The sequence below is a fragment of the Ochotona princeps genome, chromosome 3, assembly GCF_030435755.1.
Source record: "Ochotona princeps isolate mOchPri1 chromosome 3, mOchPri1.hap1, whole genome shotgun sequence".
NCBI classification, from domain to species: domain Eukaryota; kingdom Metazoa; phylum Chordata; class Mammalia; order Lagomorpha; family Ochotonidae; genus Ochotona; species Ochotona princeps.
The window spans coordinates 118,356,492-118,379,205 of NC_080834.1; the positions used below are offsets into that span (position 1 = coordinate 118,356,492).

Here is a 22,714-nt window from a genome sequence, read left to right on the forward strand (position 1 = left end):
TGTAAAATGCATTTGCGAGAGCATCCTCAAAAGGACAGAATGAAAACAATTGCATGTTAAAGAATCTACAGAGTCTTAAAGCAGTGTTTATGCAGAAAGTTGAAAAGCATTGGGCTCCCAAATTAAGTATGTGCCCTACTTGCTTTGTCCCAGAAAATGAAGTCATGAACTGGCAGCTGAAAGGAACTGGTGAGTCTCCAAGCAGAGCAGAGTTGAATAGCAGAAGTGATGGATACACCACGAAGAAGATACAATTTCTCCTAACAATCAAGGCTGGGTGAGAGTGGGACTGTAATTTTTTTTCCAGATAAAATGTGCCTTGCAAAGTGGAAACAGGTCTATTTCCCACACCTGTGCATCACTATATTGGCATTTTAAGCATTGCTGGCGTTGCTTCTACCTTTTCTCCAAGAAGGGCCACAGTCAAGAGTTATGTATTTTATTACAGGAAAATTATTTGGAATCTCACCTTTATCTCATGAATGAAAACTAAGTGTCTTCCCGAAGGGTCCATTGTGCTGTTTTGTCATCATAAGGGGCCTGGTATGTTTCACCACCTCACTTAGAAGTAGAGGCCTGCAGAACAGCTGTGTGGGAGGAGAAGGGCCTTATCCTCACGGTATGCAAACTCTTGGAAAACATAGTGTGTTGCAGAGCCCTGGGCCTCAGAGCTCAACACTGCACAGGAAACGCTCAGAGGAATGCAGATGCTCTCCTTCTGTTCTAGGCTGTGACACCTGTAGTCCTGCATTCAGTTTGTGCTCCAAGTATTTACTATGTATGGAGAAGGGAAGGACTTTAGCATTTCCGTCTCTCATGCATTTTTTTCCACCTTTCCTTTCAAACCAAGTTAGGCTGCTTTAGCTTGTTTGCAAGATCAGATAACACTTTATACTCTTATTTGATTTTCTTCATGCTGTGATAGCATATTTATATATATATTATATGTATGTATTATACATGTATATGTATACATATATTATCTCAAATTAATCCATACATAATCTAGCTAACATTTCTTATGAGAGTGAAGGAAGCAGCTAGAAATGTTTGAAGCACCAACTGCTGAGCAACTGTCATTTTTCTTCTTAGAGTTAAGCTACTATTTCCATGCTATTCTACAGTCATAACCCCAGGCGGGTGGAGCTCAGCCATGGGCAAGCAGTTGCTCACTACCAGCAGCAATCCTAAATTTGCAAATATCCAGACGACAAGGGTCACTGGGGTTATAGGTTAAGAATTAGCACACAGGCTGCCTCTGCTAAGGACATTTAAGGGAGTGCAAGCACACATTTCTTTCACCTTATCCAATGCCTTTGTTTTCCTGGTATGAATGGACTTGGAAGGCGGGGAGATGTCAGGGATCACCATGTGAGCTTAAAGTTATGGACCTCAAATGTCTAGCACGTTTGCCAGAAGAATGGGTGTAAAACCAAGGAACATAAAACAGAATATGTATGTATGCACACATGTGTCTCCTTCTTTTTCAGAGCAGTAACATCACCATGACAGGTGTCAGAACAGAAGGCATTGGCTGCAGCTGCCTGGTTTCTTAAGCTGGATCAAGGGAATGGGAATCAACCCCGGTGGGTGTGAGGAGGTTCCAAACACCATATGATGAGCAATTCAGAGAAAAGAGAATGGCCCATTTAAATATCAAGAATCAAGAGTGGGAGGAGAAAAATAATAGCAAGAATAACAAAGAGTATCAAGTGACCCTGTAGATGTTCAGATGAAATGCTCCTGTTTACGCTCATTCGCTGTGTCCTGTAAGTCAATCTCATTTCTGAAGGCGCTGTCCAAATCTTCAGGGTATTCCTTCTTCATCTGGCTTGTGCGAAGGGCCTGCTTGTGCTGGTACAGGAAGCGGATCGTGACACTTATGCTGCAAGCGGTGACGAATATCACCAGTGCTATGACCCCTGCAGAGGGAGGGGGAGAGAAGAGAGTCAGAGGTGGGAAGAGCAGTGCCAGTGACCTTCCTATCCTGTGTCTGCACACGGTGCACTGGGAGAGCAACGCAAAGCAAAGTTACATAAATAGACCTGCTGCAGGACCTTCAGCCTTCAATACAGGAAAGCATCTGATGTTTAAACAATAAAAACATATATGGCCTTACTTAATTGACCAAGAATTCAATATTGCAAGTAGGCAATTGCAAGAGCAAGACGTTTAACTTTTTAAAAAAATTTGTTTTGAAAAACATGGTGGCATCGTTTGTAATTGACATATTTTTATCTGTTACCAATGGAATATGTGAAGATATTTATCATCCTAAAGAACAATATTTAAATATCTTTCGCCCAAATATATACTACTTGCATATATTTACAGCTACGTTTGTGTACCTTAAGTACATCATTAACAATGAAAGTTTTACTAAAACAACAAGGTGTTCCAACACTGGAATACACCTGCTACTCACAGGCTCACTCACAGAGGGAAAAGTCCTGGATGTGTTATGCTTCAGTTCCATCACATATTCCCTTTCTATGCTCCGTGATTTTGTTTGCTCTATTTTGTAACTTGTCCCCACTAAACCAGAGATCATATCCCTACCTCTTCCATAGAGGCTCTTCGGACATGAAAGGCTAGTGCATGTGGCAGTAGGATAAAAGGATTCAACTTAAATACAGACTTTTCAGAATTAGAACATTTGAAGATATTTATGGTTACCAATCATAATTTTAATTTTAAGAAAGATAGATACTGGTGGTTTGTTTTACTTCCGAAGTCATATAAATATTGATAAAAATTGTCCACTTTCGGAAGATGTCTTTGTATGCCTTGCAACATGATGTGCAAAATCATAGTCATTGAAGAATTAAATGTTTTAATTGGATGTTTTCCACAGTTTTTATTTAAAAGCTGGGGGTGTGATTAAGGCTATGTCACATTTTAGAATATAACTATATTTATTTTTTCAGAATATATTTCTACACTTAAATACTACATACTTATATAGTGTAAAAGTGTCTTTATACATTAAATACGTATTTAAAAGTCATTATATCACATGTTCTCCAATCCTTGCAAGGCAAGGTAGAGTTACACCATCCAAGATAACACATGTTAAATAAAATGGGTGCATCTAAGTGACATTCATGAGTTAGGTTTAAGTTCAGGCGATGAAACAGGCAACTTGCTTCTTCAATGCCTGGGATAGTCAGAGATGATGGCTGCACATACTTCTGGAAATTTTCCTCTGTGGCTGAAGTAGCTTTCCTGATCAGAAGAAGACTTAACTGGTCAGTTCAATGTGTGGCAAAAAAATGAGCAGTCACAATTCTTTTCTCCACTTTGTCAAATGAGAAACTCTGAGAGATTGGGATATATTTATGTTACACACACTGATTTATGCCCAGCAAAAATAAGATCAGACTCTCCTCTCTGAATCAGAAATGTGGTTTGTGTGTTTGAGAATTATCTGTAATGGAAGGGTTATGGTTATTGCTAATTGTTGTTCTACTATCAGGGTAGAACTTTGTGTCTCCACAGTCAAATCTCTACTTGTTGTTGTCTGTTGATCACTAATCTCCACAGCCAGACTATGGATCCTAGGAGGACTGTGGCTGGGTCTTTTATTGTCCTACACCTATACATAGCATATGGTCTGATCTTATTCATTACATGGAAATCAAATAAATGATGACTGTCAACATTCAAGACTTTACGTGGTGTGGGTCCATTCATTGAGGCTGCCAGTAGGCATGGATCTGAGCACCTGAGAGTGTTATTGTTCTTATATGGGAATGGAATTAGTGTCTCCATTTGCAACATGGATCCTACAGTCAACAAAAGTATCTTATAGTCAACAAAGACCATGAGTTAGTTACTGTAAGTTGCAAGAGCCTGAAGGCAAAATGAAGTTACTTAGAGACAGCAGCTGAGTTGAGGGAGAACCAGAAAAGGGGAGGGTAACAGACAGTTAAAGCAAAAGCATGGTAGAGGGCTGGAGCTGTGTACACAGTAGAGCAGACATCTACACCTATAATTACATATGCGGCTAGACTGGAAACTGCGGTTGTGTGTCTACCTGCTGAGTAGATCAAACCAAAATCACTTGGTGGGGCAAACTTGATGACAGTGCAGTTTCCCCATCTTTCTGCTCCAACATAGCTTCATTTCCGTATTTAGCTCTATTGGCCTGCTTTGTTTGTGCTCTAGGAAAAGTGACAACTGGATGAGATGAACAGGACACAGACTGCTTCTCTGTAGATGAATACTCCTGCTATTGACTTGGTAAGCGTCTGCCTGATGAACCACAGGAAGTGTGCCCCATGGAGCATGGCAGGCTGTGGAGAGCAGATGCCTGTGACCTCGGCACAGGAGAGTGTCAGATGAAGGCTCACAGTGCTGTAGACCAGGTTGGGTTCCTAATGCGGGCAGGCTTTGGATAACATCCCCCACATTGGAGTATTGTTTCTTTACTCTGCTTTTGACGACACTGAATGCTTTACCTCCGAAGATGGCTGAAACACTTCGAACTGCACTAGTGAGTGGTTCCCGCTCATCTGCCTTCTCAAAAGGATCTACAAAAGAAAGAGATGTCAAAATCCACTCCTCAGTGGCACGGACCAGGAAGGGGTGACACACCTGTCAATTACACCTGATGCTTTCAAATACTGGTGTTGACACCTTGGAGAGAACCAAAACACAGACAGACAGGAAGAGTTATGCATTGCTACATCCCATGGGTCCAAAGCCTGATAGATTCTATGTAGCTTATGAGAAAAGTTGTTGAGTCAAAAAGTGGTAGAGCCTTGTCTGTATAGCACCCTCTACTCTACGGTGCTCTTTTTATTCCTGAATGGTTCCTATGTATGGCTCCTTAGCTCCAGCACTTATGCCACAAAAGGAGCGACACTCGTGCTGGAGAAACAACATCCCTAGGAGTCTCCATTCTGAAACAGAGATTACACTGCAGGTGCATTAACTCAGAGGGCACTGCTCTCTTTCATGCACATTACCACATGTGGTACAGGAAATGGAAGCATTTAGCCTAAAGGCACACAGATCTGGCTCTGAATCCTGACTGCTTCTTGTGCTGATCTGATGATGTTGAGCAAGATCTTTCTCTAAACGTTTAGTTATTTTCCTCTACTTGAAATGAGGAGCAATGTAGGAGCAATGATCTTGAATCTACTGCTTCACTCTCAAAACACCAGCAACAACCAAGGCTGGTTCAAACTAAAACTAGGACACTGGCACACACATACGGGTAGCAGGCTACCAAGCACTCTCTCCATCACGTGTTGTCCCCCAGGCTGTATTAAAAGGAAGCTGCACTGGAAGCAGAACAGCCAGAACACAAGTTGTTCCTCTGATATGAGATGTAGGCTTTCCAAGCAATGGCTTAACTACATTTTTTTTCCACAATAATTGCTTCCTGATATATTTTGAAAATGCAAAGTGTAGCAGTTTAAATTAGTAAAAGCAGATAATGATATCTATGTGTAGGTGTATATATATATAAATGTAATTTCAAAGATTCACTATATGGGATGGGCCCGGCGGCATGGCCTAGCGGCTAAAGTCCTCGCCTTGAACGCACCAGGATCCCACATGGGCGCCACTTTTAATCCTGGGAGCTCCACTTCCCATCCAGCTCCCTGTTTGTGGCCTGGGAAAGCAGTCGAGGATGGCCCAATGCATTGGGACCCTGCACCCGCGTGGGAGACCCGGAAGAGGTTCCTGGTTCCCGGCTTTGGATCGGCGCAGCACCGGCCGTTGCAACTCACTTGGGGAGTGAATCATCGGACGGAAGATCTTTCTCTCTGTCTTTCCTCTCTGTATATCTGACTTTGTAATAAAAATAAATAAATATTTAAAAAAAGATTCACTATATTATTACTGTAGAATTTAGTCTTCAGGAAATGATAGCTTGATCATTATTTTCTGTTCTTACAGATGAGGAAACTTGTTAGAGACCTGTTAGTAACTTGTCCAAAGTTCTGCAGTTCATTCCTGGACATTAACGTACGAAGATTTTCAAGTGCCATGTTCAAGATAATTGTATTCTACTTCACTATCTCTAGGAAGACAATGGGATGGGAGACTATTGGGAATAGCACAACGCAATCTTCTTTCTTGGCCACAATTGCTCTAGGATTCAGATCACGCTCTTTTATTGACTTCAGCACTTTTAGTTTATAAAGAACTTTTTACATTAAAATTCAAGATAGCCAAGATTTAGCCCAGATCTTTACCTTAGAATATTTAGATAAGTATGTTAGCATGCATGTTCTCTGTTTATTCATTTTAATTATATTTACCAAAGCTGAAAATAAATGACTTGCATCTGATATGATCAAAGTACCGATGGCATAAATACAAACTTGTAAAGAATTCCGTGCCCTTTAACCATTTTGAGGAAGACCTACTGCAGAGTGACCCAAAGGGAAGTGATACACTCGTTCGAGTAGTCTCCCCATATGTCCATATTGTCTGTGTTGTCTGTACCATATTGTCTGGAGAGCCACATTGTGGTTTTGAGTTCCCTCCTCCTAACACGAACGGCTCTAAATACCACTTCTGACAAATTCGTTCACAACAACAGTCTTTCAACATCCACCTTCATTGTCCTTAGTGTGTGTCAGGAAAGTAAGAGCAGGGTAGAGCATGAAAAGAATAATCTGAATCTTTAGACTCTCCTCAGCACTACTACTTGAAAAATGCCTTGCTACGTGTCAGTATTTCTGATAAGACTGAACATCAGATCAATTGTATGTATTGATGGGGCTGACATGGTGGCATAATATGCTAATCCACTGCCTATACAATCCAAAGGCTATTTTCAAACAATTCTATTATTTAAACTAAACCTGCCAAGCTAATATTTCCTTTGCTACCCCAAATTCCAGAACTAAATATTGGACAACTGAAAACTATCCTCACAGTCAGAGCCTTTGCCCAAAATATTTAAATTATCCAGTCTAAACTTGTTCAGATTTTCCACCTCTGACTCATCTATTGCTTCCCATACAAACTGAGTCACACTTTTCTCCCTTTCCTCCTGCTTCTGACAAACCCCATACCTGCCTGCTCAGGTGTCTCAGAGTGACAATTTCCTTGGAAGCTATTGGCAAACTCTTCTATGAAAGACAGTTGTCTGCATAACTGGCACTTCAACATACATGATTAAAACAATTCCCAGATACTCCCATGACACACAGATGGTGATGACGAAATCATAAGGAAAAGGTATTTAAGGAGTAGTAAAGCAAAAAATAATTATGAAGGGTGAGGCTATGAAATTCTGTTTTTTTTTTTTTTTTCAGAAGGCAGTCATGATTTTAAATCAGGTATAAACAAGTGATTTAGTAGTATTAGCCAACTTTTCAAACTAGAAACTCCCTAAAGATGCCAAAAGTAGATTTAATAAGGGTATTCCCCTGATACATTCCCTGGAAAATACCTGATGAAGAATGATCAGTGGTCACTGCATTGGCAGTGGAATCCACCATAGAGCCACAGCTGGCTTCTGCCAAGGTCCCTTGGATGGTCACAGGTGCAGTGGTGGCGTGACGCAGGGCTGCCTTCAATGGTGCTATGTGGTTATACTGGACTGAAGACAGGCATCCGAGGAAACCCAAGCTGTTTGCTTTAGCGACTTCAGAATCCAGGACAAGACTCTCTGAAACACAAAAACAGTCAGAGGACTCTTTACAAACTAGGTGCATGTCCTGTTTGAAACGTATCTAAAATTACAAAAATGCTTAACACTCCCCTATTCTTGGTTCTGAGTTAGTATGAACACACTGCATCTGGCATGATAAGAGAGGATAAAGAAATTATGCCCAATTTCTGTTTAGGATAAAACAAGATGCAGAATGAAAAAGAATAGTCAAAAGCAAACTCACTTGCCAACGGTCATTCCAGGTCTCAAACACAGGTCTCTTAGTCCCTAACATCCTATTCTCCCCTTGTGATATCATGCGTCACATCATTCTATAGACACTTATTGCTGATTAGCTATAAAGAAAATTTTCCTCCTTGGCCTGGCTTAGCAGCTGAACTCTCTCTCTCTCTCATTTAGTTGACATGTGCTACCAATCAGTTGTTCTTCCCTAAATATGTAAAAGGGCTTTCTATCCCTTGAATACCTGTATAAGCCATGTTCCTGTTGTGCAAAAGACACATCTAGTGTCCACCTATGACAACTAAAGTTTCAAGTTTGATGGTCGACTTGCAGTGCCTAGTAAATAGAGATGTCCCCCAACTCCAAGAGTGATTGGTCATTTCGGAAGAAGACAGCGGGTTAGTCATGATTCAGGCAATGGATCTGACAGCAGAGGGAGGTCATTGTACATCATATGTAAGGCACTGGAATGTCAAGTTGATGTTGCAGGATTAAGGAGAATCTGGGTTGAGTTAATAATGTCCACAGTTCTGATTCCTTATTCTTCTAGCATTTATTCCAAAACAATAATATGCATCACTCTAATTATCAGGAAGCCTGTCATTTTCAAATCTTTATCAATGTCCACAAAGGGTCCGGTATGCAGAGTGACTATTTTGTAAGCAATGGAAAATTGAGTCAACAAATGAAAATTTAACATCTTCTACTGTATCATGATCAATGCGGTTAATTACTACTGTTTGATTACACATAGATGCAATTTAGAAAGTTCATGGAGATGAAGTAAAAAAAGAAATTAATCTTTCAGACATCTTTAAAAATAGAATGTACAGGAACCATTCAAAACTTTATAAGGCAACCTCCTTTCAAAATGAAATATCAATATTACTTTCCATATCGGTTTTGCTACATTTCATGGGTTTTGTTACTTTGTTTTGATTTTCATTTATTCAAAATAGTTTACTTAAAGACTCATAGATCATACAGAGGCATCATTTTTCAAGAAGGTTTTTTTTATTATTATTATTTTCCCTTTTCATTTCTTTAGCGACACATTGGTCATTCAGTAGCATGTTGTTTAACTTCATGGTGTGTAGACTTTCCATTTCTCTTCCTGTTGCTTATTTTGTCTTATAGTTTTTCACTTAATGGGGATGTACAGTAACTGTGTAATAGAGATGATCATATCCACATGTGAAGATACATACTGCATGCATCTCTACCTCCGAATCAAAGATGGACTCCCAATGAAATTTAAATATATCTTGAAAATAGGATGCTTTAATGTTGCTTTAGAAAGTTTACATAAAAAGGAGAGCTGATTTTGTGGCATACTGTGTTAAGCTGCTACTAGCAATATATGTATTCCATATAGACATCAATTCTTGTTCTAGCTACTCTTCAGCATCCATGAAGATAGCCTGATAAAAGGAGGGGAAAATGTTCCAAATATGTGAGCTCCAGTCAACTTGTGGAAGACCTGGATGAAGCTGCTGGCTCCTGGATTCAGACTCATCCAGCACCCCATCGCTGGATGTCACAGACAACCAGAGACTGAGTCAAGCATGAATCTCTCTCTTTCTCATCGCACATTTCCCGCTGTAACTGTGACTTTTAAGACAAATTAATAATTTTAAGACTTATGTAAGTGCATGTTATAAGAACAAATATGCATGCACCTACATTTTTTGCACCAAAATAAATTTAAAATTTTCTCTGTGTGTATGTGTTGTTTCATTTTTCATTCTGATAATTTATCAATAAGAAATTTATTTATTTTTACATTCACACTACAACCTTCATTCCAGAACTCCCTTTCATGAGGAAGGTGGGATTATGATTAGAGGTTGATTAATATTTTTATAGCTAGCTCTTCCTCTTGTGCCTCACATGCACAAGAGCATCCCTCTTCATCATTTTTTTTTTGTTATTTTGACACCTGAAGCTAAATAAACTGTGTATAATGCAACCTTAGTAGTGATGTAAGTTTGAATGGCATCTATCATGATCTCTATTCCGCATATGCTTTATGAATCAGTGTCCACATATTGAGCCATCTCCAATACACTGTGTGGCAGGCAATTCTGGTGGTGTCCAATGTGCACATCTCCTTTTAGAGAGGATTTCGTCAGGGATTGTGGTTTGGGACACCCTTCCAAGGAGGGCATGAAAACTTACACAAAGCTTGAATTCTGTTTGGAAGCAGAATGGGTACAAAACTGATCTGGCGTAGACAAGTACACTTCTACTATCCGTTTAAGTACAAGCCAATCTCTGGAAGACAAGCCCGGCATTATTACATGAATTACATGTTGATATTGAAAGTTGGCTCATTTGTGGTAAGTTATGCATTGCCCTCCAAGACTGCTGTTGTGTAATGTATAATTGGACAGATATGTGATTTCATCATATGTTTTATAAATAATATATATTAAAGGAGCCAGAACCATGACAGTGGGCCATGCTCTCAGTCAGCATCCCATAACAGCACCGATTCAAATTTTGAATGCCCCATTTCTGATCCAGCTCAATAGCACTAGTGGTCATAGGCATTTGGGGAGTGAATAACCAAATGGACAATCACAGTCTGCCTGTGATATTCACATGCCTGCACATGTGTGGACATGAATGTATCCACAATCATAGAGAAGCGTACAAACAGGTATGGGTTCATGTGTACCAACTTGCACACAAGCATGTTCTTTAGCATGTGCATACACTCACTCATGTGCATGTAAATGTATGTGTGCATAGATGAATATAATATCCCCATTAAAATTGTCCATACACACAAATGCCGATGATATGCATAAAGTGTTAAAAATCATAAAAAAACACATACACAGGGAACAGTTTGACTTTTCAAAGATAAGTTTTTCCACTCTAGAATTTCTTTCCTAGGCAACTAGGTTAATAAAACCAAAATAAATGAAAAATTATTCTCTGAAATAAATTAAATGGGATTTGGCCTAAGTGAGGTGACTGAATTTGTAGATTAAAACAGTTGATTTGCCCAGAATATTAGGTTTTGCGGTCCAGTAAAATACATGTAAGCAGGGCTGGCATTTATAGTGTAGCATGTTAAGTCTCTGCTTGTGACATGGACATCCCAGTTCAGAGTGCTTGTTCAGATCCACACTTCCCTGCTTCTGATCCAGCTTCTTCCTAATGTACCTGGGAAGGGTGTAGTGGTCGCCTAAATACTTGGTCTCCTGCCATCTATGTGGGAGACAGCACAGAGTTCACAACAAGGCTCCAGCCTGTCCTGTCCCTGGCTTTCGAGGCCTTTGGAGAAGTAACCCAGGAGTAGAAGATACCTCGTTGTCACCCTATCTTTCAAACAAAGAAGTAAATCTTTTGACAACAAATAAGCAATATAGAAATAGAGTTAGAAAGTCTAACATGCATGTAATTCACATTAAAAATTGGGAAAGTGGGGGGGGCAGACTACACAGAATTGCACGATGCATTTTTAAAAAAGCAGTAAAAGTCATGTTTAAGTGACAATACAAAAAAAAAAAAAGTGAATAGAGAAATGAAAGCAGGCATAACAATTGATAGGCTGAGACTATTTGATAATAAATGAACATGATCCGTATGGATAACGTATGTGAACCAGCTACATAAATATATGTAGCAACTAAGAAATGGATAAACATGGGCCTGGCGGCGTGGCCTAGCGGCTAAAGTCCTCGCCTTGAACACGCCGGGGATCCTATATGGGCACCGGTTCTAATCCCGGCAGCTCCACTTCCCATCCAGCTCCCTGCTTGTGGCCTGGGAAGGCAGTTCAGGACGGCCCAAAGCTTAGGGACCCCGCACCAGCGTGGGAGACCCGGAAGAGGTTCCAGGTTCCCGGCTTCGGATCGGCACGCACCGGCCCGTTGCAGCTCACTTGGGGAGTGAAACATAGGACGGAAGATCTTCCCCTCTGTCTCTCCTCCTCTTTGTATATCCGGCTTTCCAATAATAATAAAATATTTAAAAAAAAAAAAAAAAAGAAATGGATAAACATGAGCACATCCAATAAGATTTTTCAAAAATCCTTGTGCACCAGAAAGCTAGAGCCAGATTCATGACAGAAAGCTGTGTAATACCACAATAATAATAATAATAATAATAAGAAGAAGAAGAAGAAGAAGAAGAAGAAGAAGAAGAAGAAGAAAATAAATGAGACAGACTTCAAAAGTAGCTGGCCAGTAAAGGTGGTGAAGTTCATCTGAGCACCTCCCGAATCAGGGCAGACAGCTAGCACATCATTCAATCACAACTACTGAACCCAGACTATATAACTCAAGGATGCACTGAGTAAAATTTAAAATCGGCCCCTCAACAGTAGTATTTCAGAGTTCCAAGCTGTGAGCTCTCTATCTGGAAAACTGAAAGCTGCTCTCACCACACCACTGCATGCAGAGCTGGGGAGAGAGGGCTGTGTATAATTGCTTCACCGAGTCAGTGCCAACATGCCCCATTACAACACTGCATGATTTCTCAACTTCATGAGAACAAGCACCCTTCAATACTGAGTTGTATGTCTATCTATATTAACCTCCAAAAGTCAAAGTGAAATGACAAGCATTTCATTCTCATATAGAGCTTATGAAAGTTTCCTTAATCCGGTAGAAAATTGAAAAACCCAAGACATTAGAATGAAACAGAAAAACAAACATGTGTATGTGTTCATAAAATTTAGCAGTTTTTACAGAAATTATTATTGTTAATCAGGGAGGCGATGGAATGGAAAATAAACAAAACACAACACAGACATCAACACTGCTTTATTAGTTCATTCAGATGTCATGTGAGAAACTGAAGTTAATATTTTCTCAGTCGTCTTGCAGTAGTTTTCAAGGTTCATGTTCTGTTGTGGGAATTAAACGTCCTCCAGGAATCACAAGGTTTAATGATAGAAGAGTTAGGGCCCTGCCTATCCAACTTACTTACAATTAAGCAGAGTCGCATGACTCGCGCTCTGTAACCCTCACAGACCTTCTCCCCCTCCTGGGAGAACAGAGTGGCAGCCCTCAAAGACCTACCCACCTCTTGGGAGAACAGGGTAGCAGTACTCAGAGACCTTCTCCCCCTCTTGGGTGAACAAGGTGGCAGCCCTTAGAGATCTCCCCATTTTGGGGAGAACAAGGAGCCATGCTTTGGGAGCTGTTGCCCACCCTTAGCGGGGGATAACTTATCAGATGGCCAACTGATTTGCTTGTAAAGATTTGAGGATGCAGCCCAAAGAGCCCTAGCAAGATCCCACATCATGATCAGTGCAAGCATTTGATAACCAACAAAATTCTTGTTATATGTTCTTCCCTGCTAAAACAGTAACAGGATAATATTTTCTGCATTATTCTGTGACTAAGAACAAAGAACTTACTGTAAATCGCAGAAAAACTTGGAGCAATAAAAACAAAACAAACAAACAACAAAAAACAATCCAAGCTGTACACATAAACTACCAAAGGAAAAGGACATATACCTTTTATTTCTAAAACAGAAATGGCCAGATTAAGTATAAAATAAAAATCTAGTTATATATTCTTTACAAGGCCATAAATAAGGATTCAAGAAAAGAGAAAGATTGAAAGGAAAACAATGAGAAATAAATGGGCAGGTGCTAGGAAAGGCAAAACAGTAAGAACTATATTAATAAAGAATATCTAAGCATAACACAAAATAACTTCATCATAAAAGTTCAAAAAAGAACTTAAGTCTGAAAATGTGCAATTTATCAGTAAAAAAATTTAGTTCTTGAAAAAGACAAAAAGGATGTCATGTAGAAATTAAAACATCACATTTTCAGTCAAAATAAAAACAGTATAACAATGGCAAATTCCGATCACTCTGATTAAAATGTGCTTGAGCCAATTAATCATTCTGCAAATTTTGATTTCCTTCCCTATGTTTATATAAAGTAAAAATTAAGCAAAATTTAAATAATAAATGTATTTTAAAATTAAGTGAATATTTGTTATTTTACTAAATGACTTCATGAATGTACTTCTTTCAAGCAATATAAAATGACATAAATTCCAGTCCCCATCCTTATCACATACGCATCTCAGCATTTTTTGTTACAGCAATTTGAATGTCAGATCTTGGATGGGCTTAAGGCTCCAGATTTTAGTGGTCAGGTTGAAAATGTGTGTATTCACTTGTTTATGCTAACAGATCCCACTCCAGAGGTGTGCACTGAAACAGCTGACCTGTGACTTTGCCCAGGGTCAAGGACCTGGCCCACCTAAGCTTGGTTTCCAGGGAGAAGTTACAGCTGAGCTGGTCCACCTGCCAGAACACAGAACAAAGAGCCATCAGTGGAGATCTGCAGGTGAAGGGCATTTAAAGATTCCAATCCATAAATAGCTGGAAAAAAAGAACAACAAAATTACATTCAGAGCACATAGAGCAGACCCCTGTCTAGGATTTTCTCTCAGGAGAGATTAGAAATGCCTCACTAATTCTCTCACAATACACACAAAATTTTCTTCTTTGTGAAATACTTGGTTTCACAGAAGCCTTCACTCTGAGACATTTTATGCAGCTTTTTGAGAGGTACTTTTCTTCCCACTGAGATGTCCTTGCAAATTCTTTGCTGAAAACAAGCAAACAAATGAAATCTGCTCAGGGATTAGCCATGCAGGATTAGTTTTACACAGAAAGCAGGCACTCATTTCCTGTCTCTTCTTGTTCTCTTGAGCATCCATCCCTATTCTAGTCTTCTCCACGTTCTGTGTTCTCATTCGGGTCCAGGCTAGGGTACCATTCAGGTGGCGAAAGACAGATGACAGGATAGGTTGTAGGGAAGAGAGGCCAGCTACACAGTTATTATCAATCATGTAGCTGAGAACCACACCTTCTGGAGTGACTAAAAGTCACCACTGAAGTTTACAGGACTGAGTTTTTAGGATCATCCTTCAGGCATCCAACCCTTCCACCTTGCTCACTGATTATTCCAGCCCCATCCCTTTATCCGGGGATCTGGCTCCAGCACAGCCACGGCTTTCAGTCTAATCAAATCTATTTCCTTTAGACTATGTTCTGAGTATCCATGTGATCCTATTTCTGCAAAAGCTTCTCATTGCCCTATGGTGGGGAGAAAGTGTCTTTAATTCACAGAAACCACATGTTAGGGAGAGATTCATATGTGCATTTGTAGCACATAAATACATATGTTGTTTAACTCCATTTTCCATTAAATTGATGAAGTACACATGAGGTTAGCTTAGGAGAAAGAGGCTGTCTGCCTAATCTGACCATGTCCATGGAGCCACAGTTCCAGGACTAATTTACCACTGTTCCCTACCCCCTTTCCCTCTGCACTCTTCTCTTCTGATTAAACTTTATTTACCCTAGGAAAGGGCCAGTAGTGGTGTCCTGTGGTGCAAGACTATATGCTTGCTACCTTGTGGTAATGTGCATCAAGTATTCAACATTTGATGGTGTGTAAGACAAAATGCAAATACATCTGTCCAAACATACTCCTCCCTTGAATATTATAACAATTTTACTAGGCAATGACTGATATTTGTGTTAGCATTTTCCCACAAATCCAAGACACCGGACACAATCAGTGAAGCACACGAGAGGTCTTTATTTTCATGGGGGACAGAGCCATGGGGCAGGGAGAAAGTGAGAGGAGAAAGAGAGCAAAGGGGAGAGGCATCATTTATGGCTTCGGATTGGGGTGTGGGGAGCACAAGGTCAGGGACTGGCAGGTGCACTAGATGAACACCAGGGATGGATGCCTCAAGGGATCAGTGGAGTGTACTCTTTGGATTTGAAGGTCTTTAAGCTTAGACAAGCAGCCCCTAGGGGGCCATGCCCTAGGGGATTGAAGGTAATGTTGGGTAAGCAGATACACAAGGTGGCCACTGGGTTCAGGATGGCGGGGTCAATCTTTTGGTCACTGTTTGAGCCTCTCCTTACAATGCATGTGACTGGTGTGTGAGTGTGTGTATGTGTGAGTGTGTGTGTGTGTGTGTTTGTGGGTAGGAGTGTGATACAATGAAGTCAATAACTTAACAATGTGGCTAAGGTCATGAGAAGCCAAATGAATTGCCATGTGGTCTCTTTGTTGTATGATATCATGTCTGCTTTATTTTGTTGTGTCTATGGATAATTGAGAAACTAGTAGATTAAAACTATCTTCATTTCTGAGTGTTTAGTATGTTCATTTAACACACATGTAAGTATCTACTACATGTCATACTGCTATAAATCCTTCCCATGATGCCCTGAATAGTTTAGTTGATGTCCTTGACTCTGTCCTGCTTCTGATATTGCATTTCAGGTACTGCATGATATCGATCTTCTCTCTCTCTCTCTCTCTCTCTCTCTCTCCCTCAATTTCTCCACTAAGCCCTTGACTCTTCTGAGATTAAACATTATTATCATAGTCATGTATGTTTTCTGGGGGTCTACTCTGGAAATTGTCCACATTGTTTAAGAGAATAATGGTTTAATACCCAGTATTGCTTCTCCTTCACCTGGTGCTGTGACATCAGAGCTCACCATAACTCCAGGGTGTCTTTGGTGACATCTCCACCCTGGCTACATGAGGGCTTTGGTATCCTTGATTGAAATCCAAGACTTGAGAGGAGGGTTTTTCTTCCTGAATCACAGCGAAGCTCTTGCCTGCCTTCTCCTGCTTGTCTTTAAAACTACCCTTCCCACACAAGCAGCAAAGCTCCCTTTTACCCCCTGTTGCCTAGGAAGAATGCAGGGACTAACATGGAAAATGATTTTCTCCCACGATACAACAAACTGAATCATCGGATGCTTAAACCTGGAGTTTAAGCTGAGATCCCTGGCTTCAGCTCACTCATCTGTCTTAGCTGCCCAGGTTCCATTTTCATATGGTTCCTTGAACATCACAAAAGTGCCCATTAACAGGTCACATGTGGAATGACTGAATGTCTACTTCCTGAGTCATGCCTCCCCTGCCATATTGCTTAGTTGGAACTTGGCTGCCCCTTATCTAACAAATGACTCATGGAAGAAACAAGAAATGGGACCAACCATTAAAGACATTTTGACTAAATATAATTAGAGATATGGATTGAAAGGTTGACTGACTCAAAGAAACTTTGAGGCTTTCCTGGGCTACAGATGCCATAGGGAATGACTCCAGTCCAAGCAAAGAGTGATGGCAACTGCACAATAGTTATTGTTCAATTGCTGCATTTGAAAAACTAAGCAATGTGCTAGGCAAAGGCAAACATTAAATAAGCAAACATTAAATAGGATGTTGATCTATAGTACGCATTAAGCAATTATCAAAGCAGTCACTGGGAGAGCCAATGTTTTGTTAGTCTTGTTTGTACCTGTTATTACATAGTATTTATTTCATCTTTAATCATAACTAGTTGTTTAGGGACAAAGCACCATAGCCCTTTAAACTTTTGAGATAGCTGAATTTCACAATCTAACCTAGGGAAGCTTTGTTAATCTCATCCTAGCATGCACAGAGATCCTTTCCGCTCTTTATTACGATGAGGAACAGAAAGACAATGAAATAAGTGTTTGAAGGGATGCCTCACTCTTTAGCTAGTTTCCTTCATGTAATGTTTACAGGAATTATTGATCCTAGTTTTACTCATTTTCTCTTGCATGGCCAGGATTAAAGTGAAGCTCAATCCATATGTCCCATACATATATGAATCTGACAGCTTCAGCTGTTATTACTTCTCCCAGGGTCTGACAGGCAGCTAGAATCAGGATCTAGAGCAGAGCAATGAACTTAAAGGACCTATGAAACATGGAGCTTTTAAACACTAGACCAAACATTTCCTCCATAATTCAAACTTTTATATAGCTACATGATAGTTATTTAACTAGATAGATATAATTGTAGACAGTGAAATTTAAGTAGACTAGAATTCATAATGGAAGCTTGTCTGGGATCACACAGCAAAAGTGATGGAAGTTGAATTCACAGTTGAATGAATGTATAACGATGCTTTTCTTAATTTTAAGAGCACCATCCCCTCTGCCACCAGAAAAGAATGATGTGGTTGTTTTTAAACTTTCTGATCCCTTTTTCTTTGCACCTTTGTTTTGTGCTGGCTTTTGCTTATTCCTGTCTAATCTATCAATGCATTTTATATAAGGACACTGAAATACACCTCTATCACTATTAAACTTTGGGGGCATTTAACCTTTTGGGATTGGCTCATTTCCCTTAGCATTATGGTTTCCAGTTTGGCCCATTTGGCCACAAAGAACTGCATTTTGTTTTTTTTAATAGCTGAGTAGTATTCCATGGAGTAGATGAACCATAGCTTTCTTATCCAATCCTCTGTTGATGGGCATTTTGGTTGTTTCCATGTTTTTGCAATTACTGATTGTGCTGCTATGAACATAGGAGTGCATGTTGGTTTCTCATAGAACCACATGTTTGCCTTAATTTAAGATGATATGATGTTATGTATAACATGTTATGTTTTGAATGTTATATGTTGTATATAAACTAAAATTGAAGTATAGGTGAGGTGGTCACAGAAGGTGGCTGGGAACCCGCATTTACTTTTAACATATTGGTTACTCATTACTATGTCAATTAATTCCATAATGATGTAAATTCTTGCTGATGGTATGTTGGAGCTTTCAATTGACTGGGATGATACTCTGCTGGCTCTGTCATCAGACCAGAGAGGGTATACCTAAGAAGCCGTTGAACTTGACGGGACAATAAGATGCTGGACTCTATGTTTGGTATACGCTTGCAATGGGGAAATCTCAACTGAACTTGAGCTGTGGTTATGCAACAAGGTGGAGGAATCCACCATGGTGGGAGGGTTTGGGGAGGGGGGGGAGAACCCAAGTATCTATGTAATTGTGTCACATAATACAATGTAATTACTGAAGTTAAACAATAAATAATTAAAAAAAAAAAAAACTTTGGGGGCATCTGAACCTTAAAAAATACCAAGTTCCAAGAATTCATGCTCCTGACTGCAGGTGCATGCTCCAAGTTCTCCTTTTTGAGTTCAAAAGGAGGACAAGGGAGCCCAGCATTATGGCTCATTTGCTAAATTCTCACCTTGCACACTCTGGTATCCCATATGGGCACCAGTTTATGTCCTGGCTGCTCTACTTCCTTTCCAGCTCCCTACTTGTGGCCAGGAAAAACAGTAAATTATGGTTCAAGGCCTTGGGACACTGCATCTGCATGAGAGACCTGGAAGAAGCTCCCAACTCCTGATTTTGCATGGCCTCTGCCTGGGTTGTTAAGTCATTTGGGGAGTGAATCAGAGAACAGAAGATCTCTCTACATCTCTTCTCTCTGAAGATCTGTGTTTCCAATTGGAAAAAAAAAAGAAAAAAAGAAAAAAGGACACAAAGGAGGAATTACAGCAGCTCACATCCCGAGTCTGTTGGATGAATGTGGTAAGATGTACATTGGGACAATTGCATCAAGATAGATAGATAGATAGATAGATAGATAGATAGATAGATAATGCACTATGCACATGCGTACTTATATATGGCATTTATAATTTGATGCTGAATGAGATGTGCCAAGGAGTGAGTACAGAGAGAGAACAGAGGTATCTTGCAATTCTAAGGTTCTCCAGTGTGCATTGTCAGGTACAAATTGAAGACCAACAGAAAAGAGTGAGCGATGCACACAAACAGGAGAATAGGATAGTGGCATCCTGCAAGCAGGTGAGAATTAAACCAAGTTTTCAGAGTAAAGAGCCTTCTGTGGCCACCAAGAGGACAGGAATGATGGAGTGCTGGCAAGAACACCGGAGTTTGCAAGAGAAGAGCATGGATGCTTTGAGAAGCACTATTCCACTGCAGCTGAGAGGGAAAAAAAATCTTGATTTACTAAAATTTGCCAAGTTCAGTAAAAACTATGATTCAACACTATAAACTCCAAAATATAAAAATGAAAATAGACACGAAACAGCGGAATACTACCCTATAGCCATTTTAAGATGTATAGCAGCTGGTTGTGTATAAACTAAAATTGAAATGTCAATGAGGTAGTCACAGGATGTGGTTAAGAACTTGCATTTTCTAGCATATAGGTTACTCAATACCATGTCAATTAACTCCATAATGTTGTAAATTGTTGATGTTACGTGGTGGTTTTTTGTTGAACGGGATGATATTCTGACAGCTCTGCTTTCAGACCAGAGATGGTCTCTGCAAGAAACTATTGAATTTACTGGACAATAAGATGCTGTACCCTATGTATGGTATATGCTTGCAATGAAAGAATCATGACTGGATTTGAATTTCAATACTGCAACAAGGTGGAGGAATCCACCATGGAGGAAGGGCATGGGTAGGGGTTGGGGGAATCCTAGAGCCTATGAAACGGTGCCATAAGATGAAATGAAAAAAAAAAATAAGATAAAGTGAACTTTAGAAGTGAAGTATATAAAAATATTTCCACAAATTTGGAAATTACGATGTGAGAGAAAATGAAACCATGCATTAATTTAAATAAATACACTTCCCTTCTGGGAGGTTTTTGTTTGCCATTTTTTTTTTTAATTCTTTTGCATTATGTGACAGTTTCATAGGCTCTGGGAATTCCCCCACCCCTCCCTATGCCCCTCCCCCTGGTGGATTCCTCCACCTTGATGCAGTATTACAGTTCAAATTCAATCAAGATTCTTTCCTTGCAAACGTATACCAAGCATAGAGTCCAGCTACTTATTGTCCAGATGGGTTGAACAGTTTTGCCATTTTTTTAATATTTATTGGTTTATTTGATTTGCCTTACAAACAGCACAGGGTAGGAGGTGATTAAAAAATGCTCCTTTATCCACTGGCTTATTTCTAAGTTGCCACACAGCTAGGATTTGGCCAGGCCATCGCCAGAAGTCAGAAACTGACTCTGGACTCTGCATGTTCTCCAAGAGAAGGGAGAGAACATGGAAAGACAGTGATGCAGGCAAATGCATGAATGGCTCTGGAGAGGGGCCTTCTATGCTCCTCTGAAAGGAAAGTCAGTCCCTGAGAATGAAGACAGAGCTGTCACAGTTAGTTGGAGAGAGCAGAGGACATGAGAACTAATCTGAGGTGATGGCCGGGTGGACTGAAGGGCTTGCTGAGGGTTCTGGATTCTATACACGGGTGATGTGAACTCCGTCTAGTCTCCTATGTGGCCTGCCACTGTCTACTTCTGGTCCTTTTTTTCAGATTTATTAATTTTTTTATTGGAAAATCAGATACACAAAAAGGACAGACAGAGAAAAAGATCTTCTGTCCACTGATTCACTCCCTAAGAGGCCACAATACCTGGAGCTAAGCCAATCCAAAGCCAGGAACCTCTTCTGGGTCTCCCACATTGATGCAGGGTCCCAAGGCTTTGAGCCATCTTTGACTGCTTTCCCAGGCCACAAGCAAGGAGCTGGATGGAAGGTGGGGCTACAGGGATTAGAACTGGTGCCAATATGGGATCCTAGTACATGCAAGGTGAGGACTTCAGCCACTACGCTACCACACCGGGCCCTGGTATTGGTACTTTATACAGAGAACATGGGGGTTTCTCACAATTTTGTACCATGTGTGCACATTCAGACCCAGTTGAGTCCTAACATCAGAACACAAGTATTGATGACCATACAACACCTGTGCTCTCCCCAGTGCTCCCTGTCTCTTTGGCACACTTTTTCCACTGCTCGTGCTGAAACCTATTGTGACTTCTCCTTATCCATGTATATTTATGACCACAACCCAGCCTGGGTGTTACCTGTTTAACCAGATAATACAATCACCTGATGTTCTTCTCTTCTCCCATATTTTTCTGGTTCAGTTAATCTGACGTGAGGCCCAAGGACTTATATTTCTTCTTTTTTTTTAAGATTTTATTATTATTGGAAAGCCGGATATACAGAGAGGAGGAGAGACAGAGAGGAAGATCTTCCATCCAATGTTTCACTCCCCAAGTGAGCTGCAACGGGCTGGTGCGCGCTGATCTGATGCCAGGAACCTGGAACCTCTTCCTGGTCTCCCATGCGGGTGCAGGGTCCCAAAGCATTGGGCTGTCCTCAACTGCCTTCCTAGGCCACAAGCAGGGAGCTGGATGGGAAGTGGAGCTGCCGGGATTAGAACCGGCACCCATATGGGATCCCGGCACTTTCAAGGTGAGAACTTTAGTCACTAGGCCTCGCCACCAGCCCAAGACTTATATTTCTAGCAAAGTTGTAGGTTTTCTGGATGACTGAGGGAGGAATAAACACATCTTGGCAACCAATACTCTAGTTCTCCCAAGATTGGGCCATGTATGAGTTATGTTTATATCTAGCTATATCTGCCTCATTTGGCTTTGGATAGAAGCTTAAAAAACCTCGACTGATCAGCCAAGGCCTGTTGGCTGATTGTGAATAAGGGAGGTGAGTTACCTGCATGGTAAGCTCCCTCCCCTCTCGGTTTATCTTCAAGTGATGCATCTTTCCATTAGCAAAGTTCTCTGTATCAATGGTGAATACGTGGGTGTCTTCCTTGCTCAACTGATAGCGAACCTGTAAGCTTCCTTGAAAGAAAAATGGTAGAAATTAATATTAAAAATCGTTCCCATAAAATATATAATTGTGATAAGATTGTCATTGAGTTGATTTTTATTATGTACCAAGAGAGCCTGCTCCTGAATTCCTGTTATTTGTACGTTTAATACGAATAATGTAGCTCATCAGGGCCCCAACAGAAAACTCAAGTACTAATACTATTACTACTGCAAAATGAAAGAGTGAGTGTGTGTGCATGTCTCTGTGTGTGTCTGTGTGTGTCTGTGTGATAAGAAACCAGAATTCCACTCCGGAAAATAAGGGAACCAAAAGCCTCTTTTGTAACTGGATTGATAAAAGTTTACTAAGATAGAGGTAAGGTTAGTTC

The 22,714-nt window shown here is 40.3% G+C and overlaps 1 protein-coding gene across 1 annotated transcript in view; it reads right to left on the minus strand.

The window, feature by feature from the left end:
• Nucleotides 1-1,728: 1,728 nt before the first annotated feature.
• Nucleotides 1,729-22,714, minus strand: part of LOC131479845 (contactin-associated protein-like 5) — a 523,312-nt gene continuing 502,326 nt past the window's right edge. Inside the window, exons 20-24 of the mRNA XM_058661312.1 lie at nt 22,225-22,355; nt 14,068-14,146; nt 7,418-7,636; nt 4,461-4,532; nt 1,729-1,922 (exon numbers count right to left, since the gene is read on the minus strand). Of these exons, the coding sequence (XP_058517295.1) occupies nt 1,729-1,922; nt 4,461-4,532; nt 7,418-7,636; nt 14,068-14,146; nt 22,225-22,355 (695 nt within the window). The remainder of the gene's footprint in view (nt 1,923-4,460; nt 4,533-7,417; nt 7,637-14,067; nt 14,147-22,224; nt 22,356-22,714) is intronic.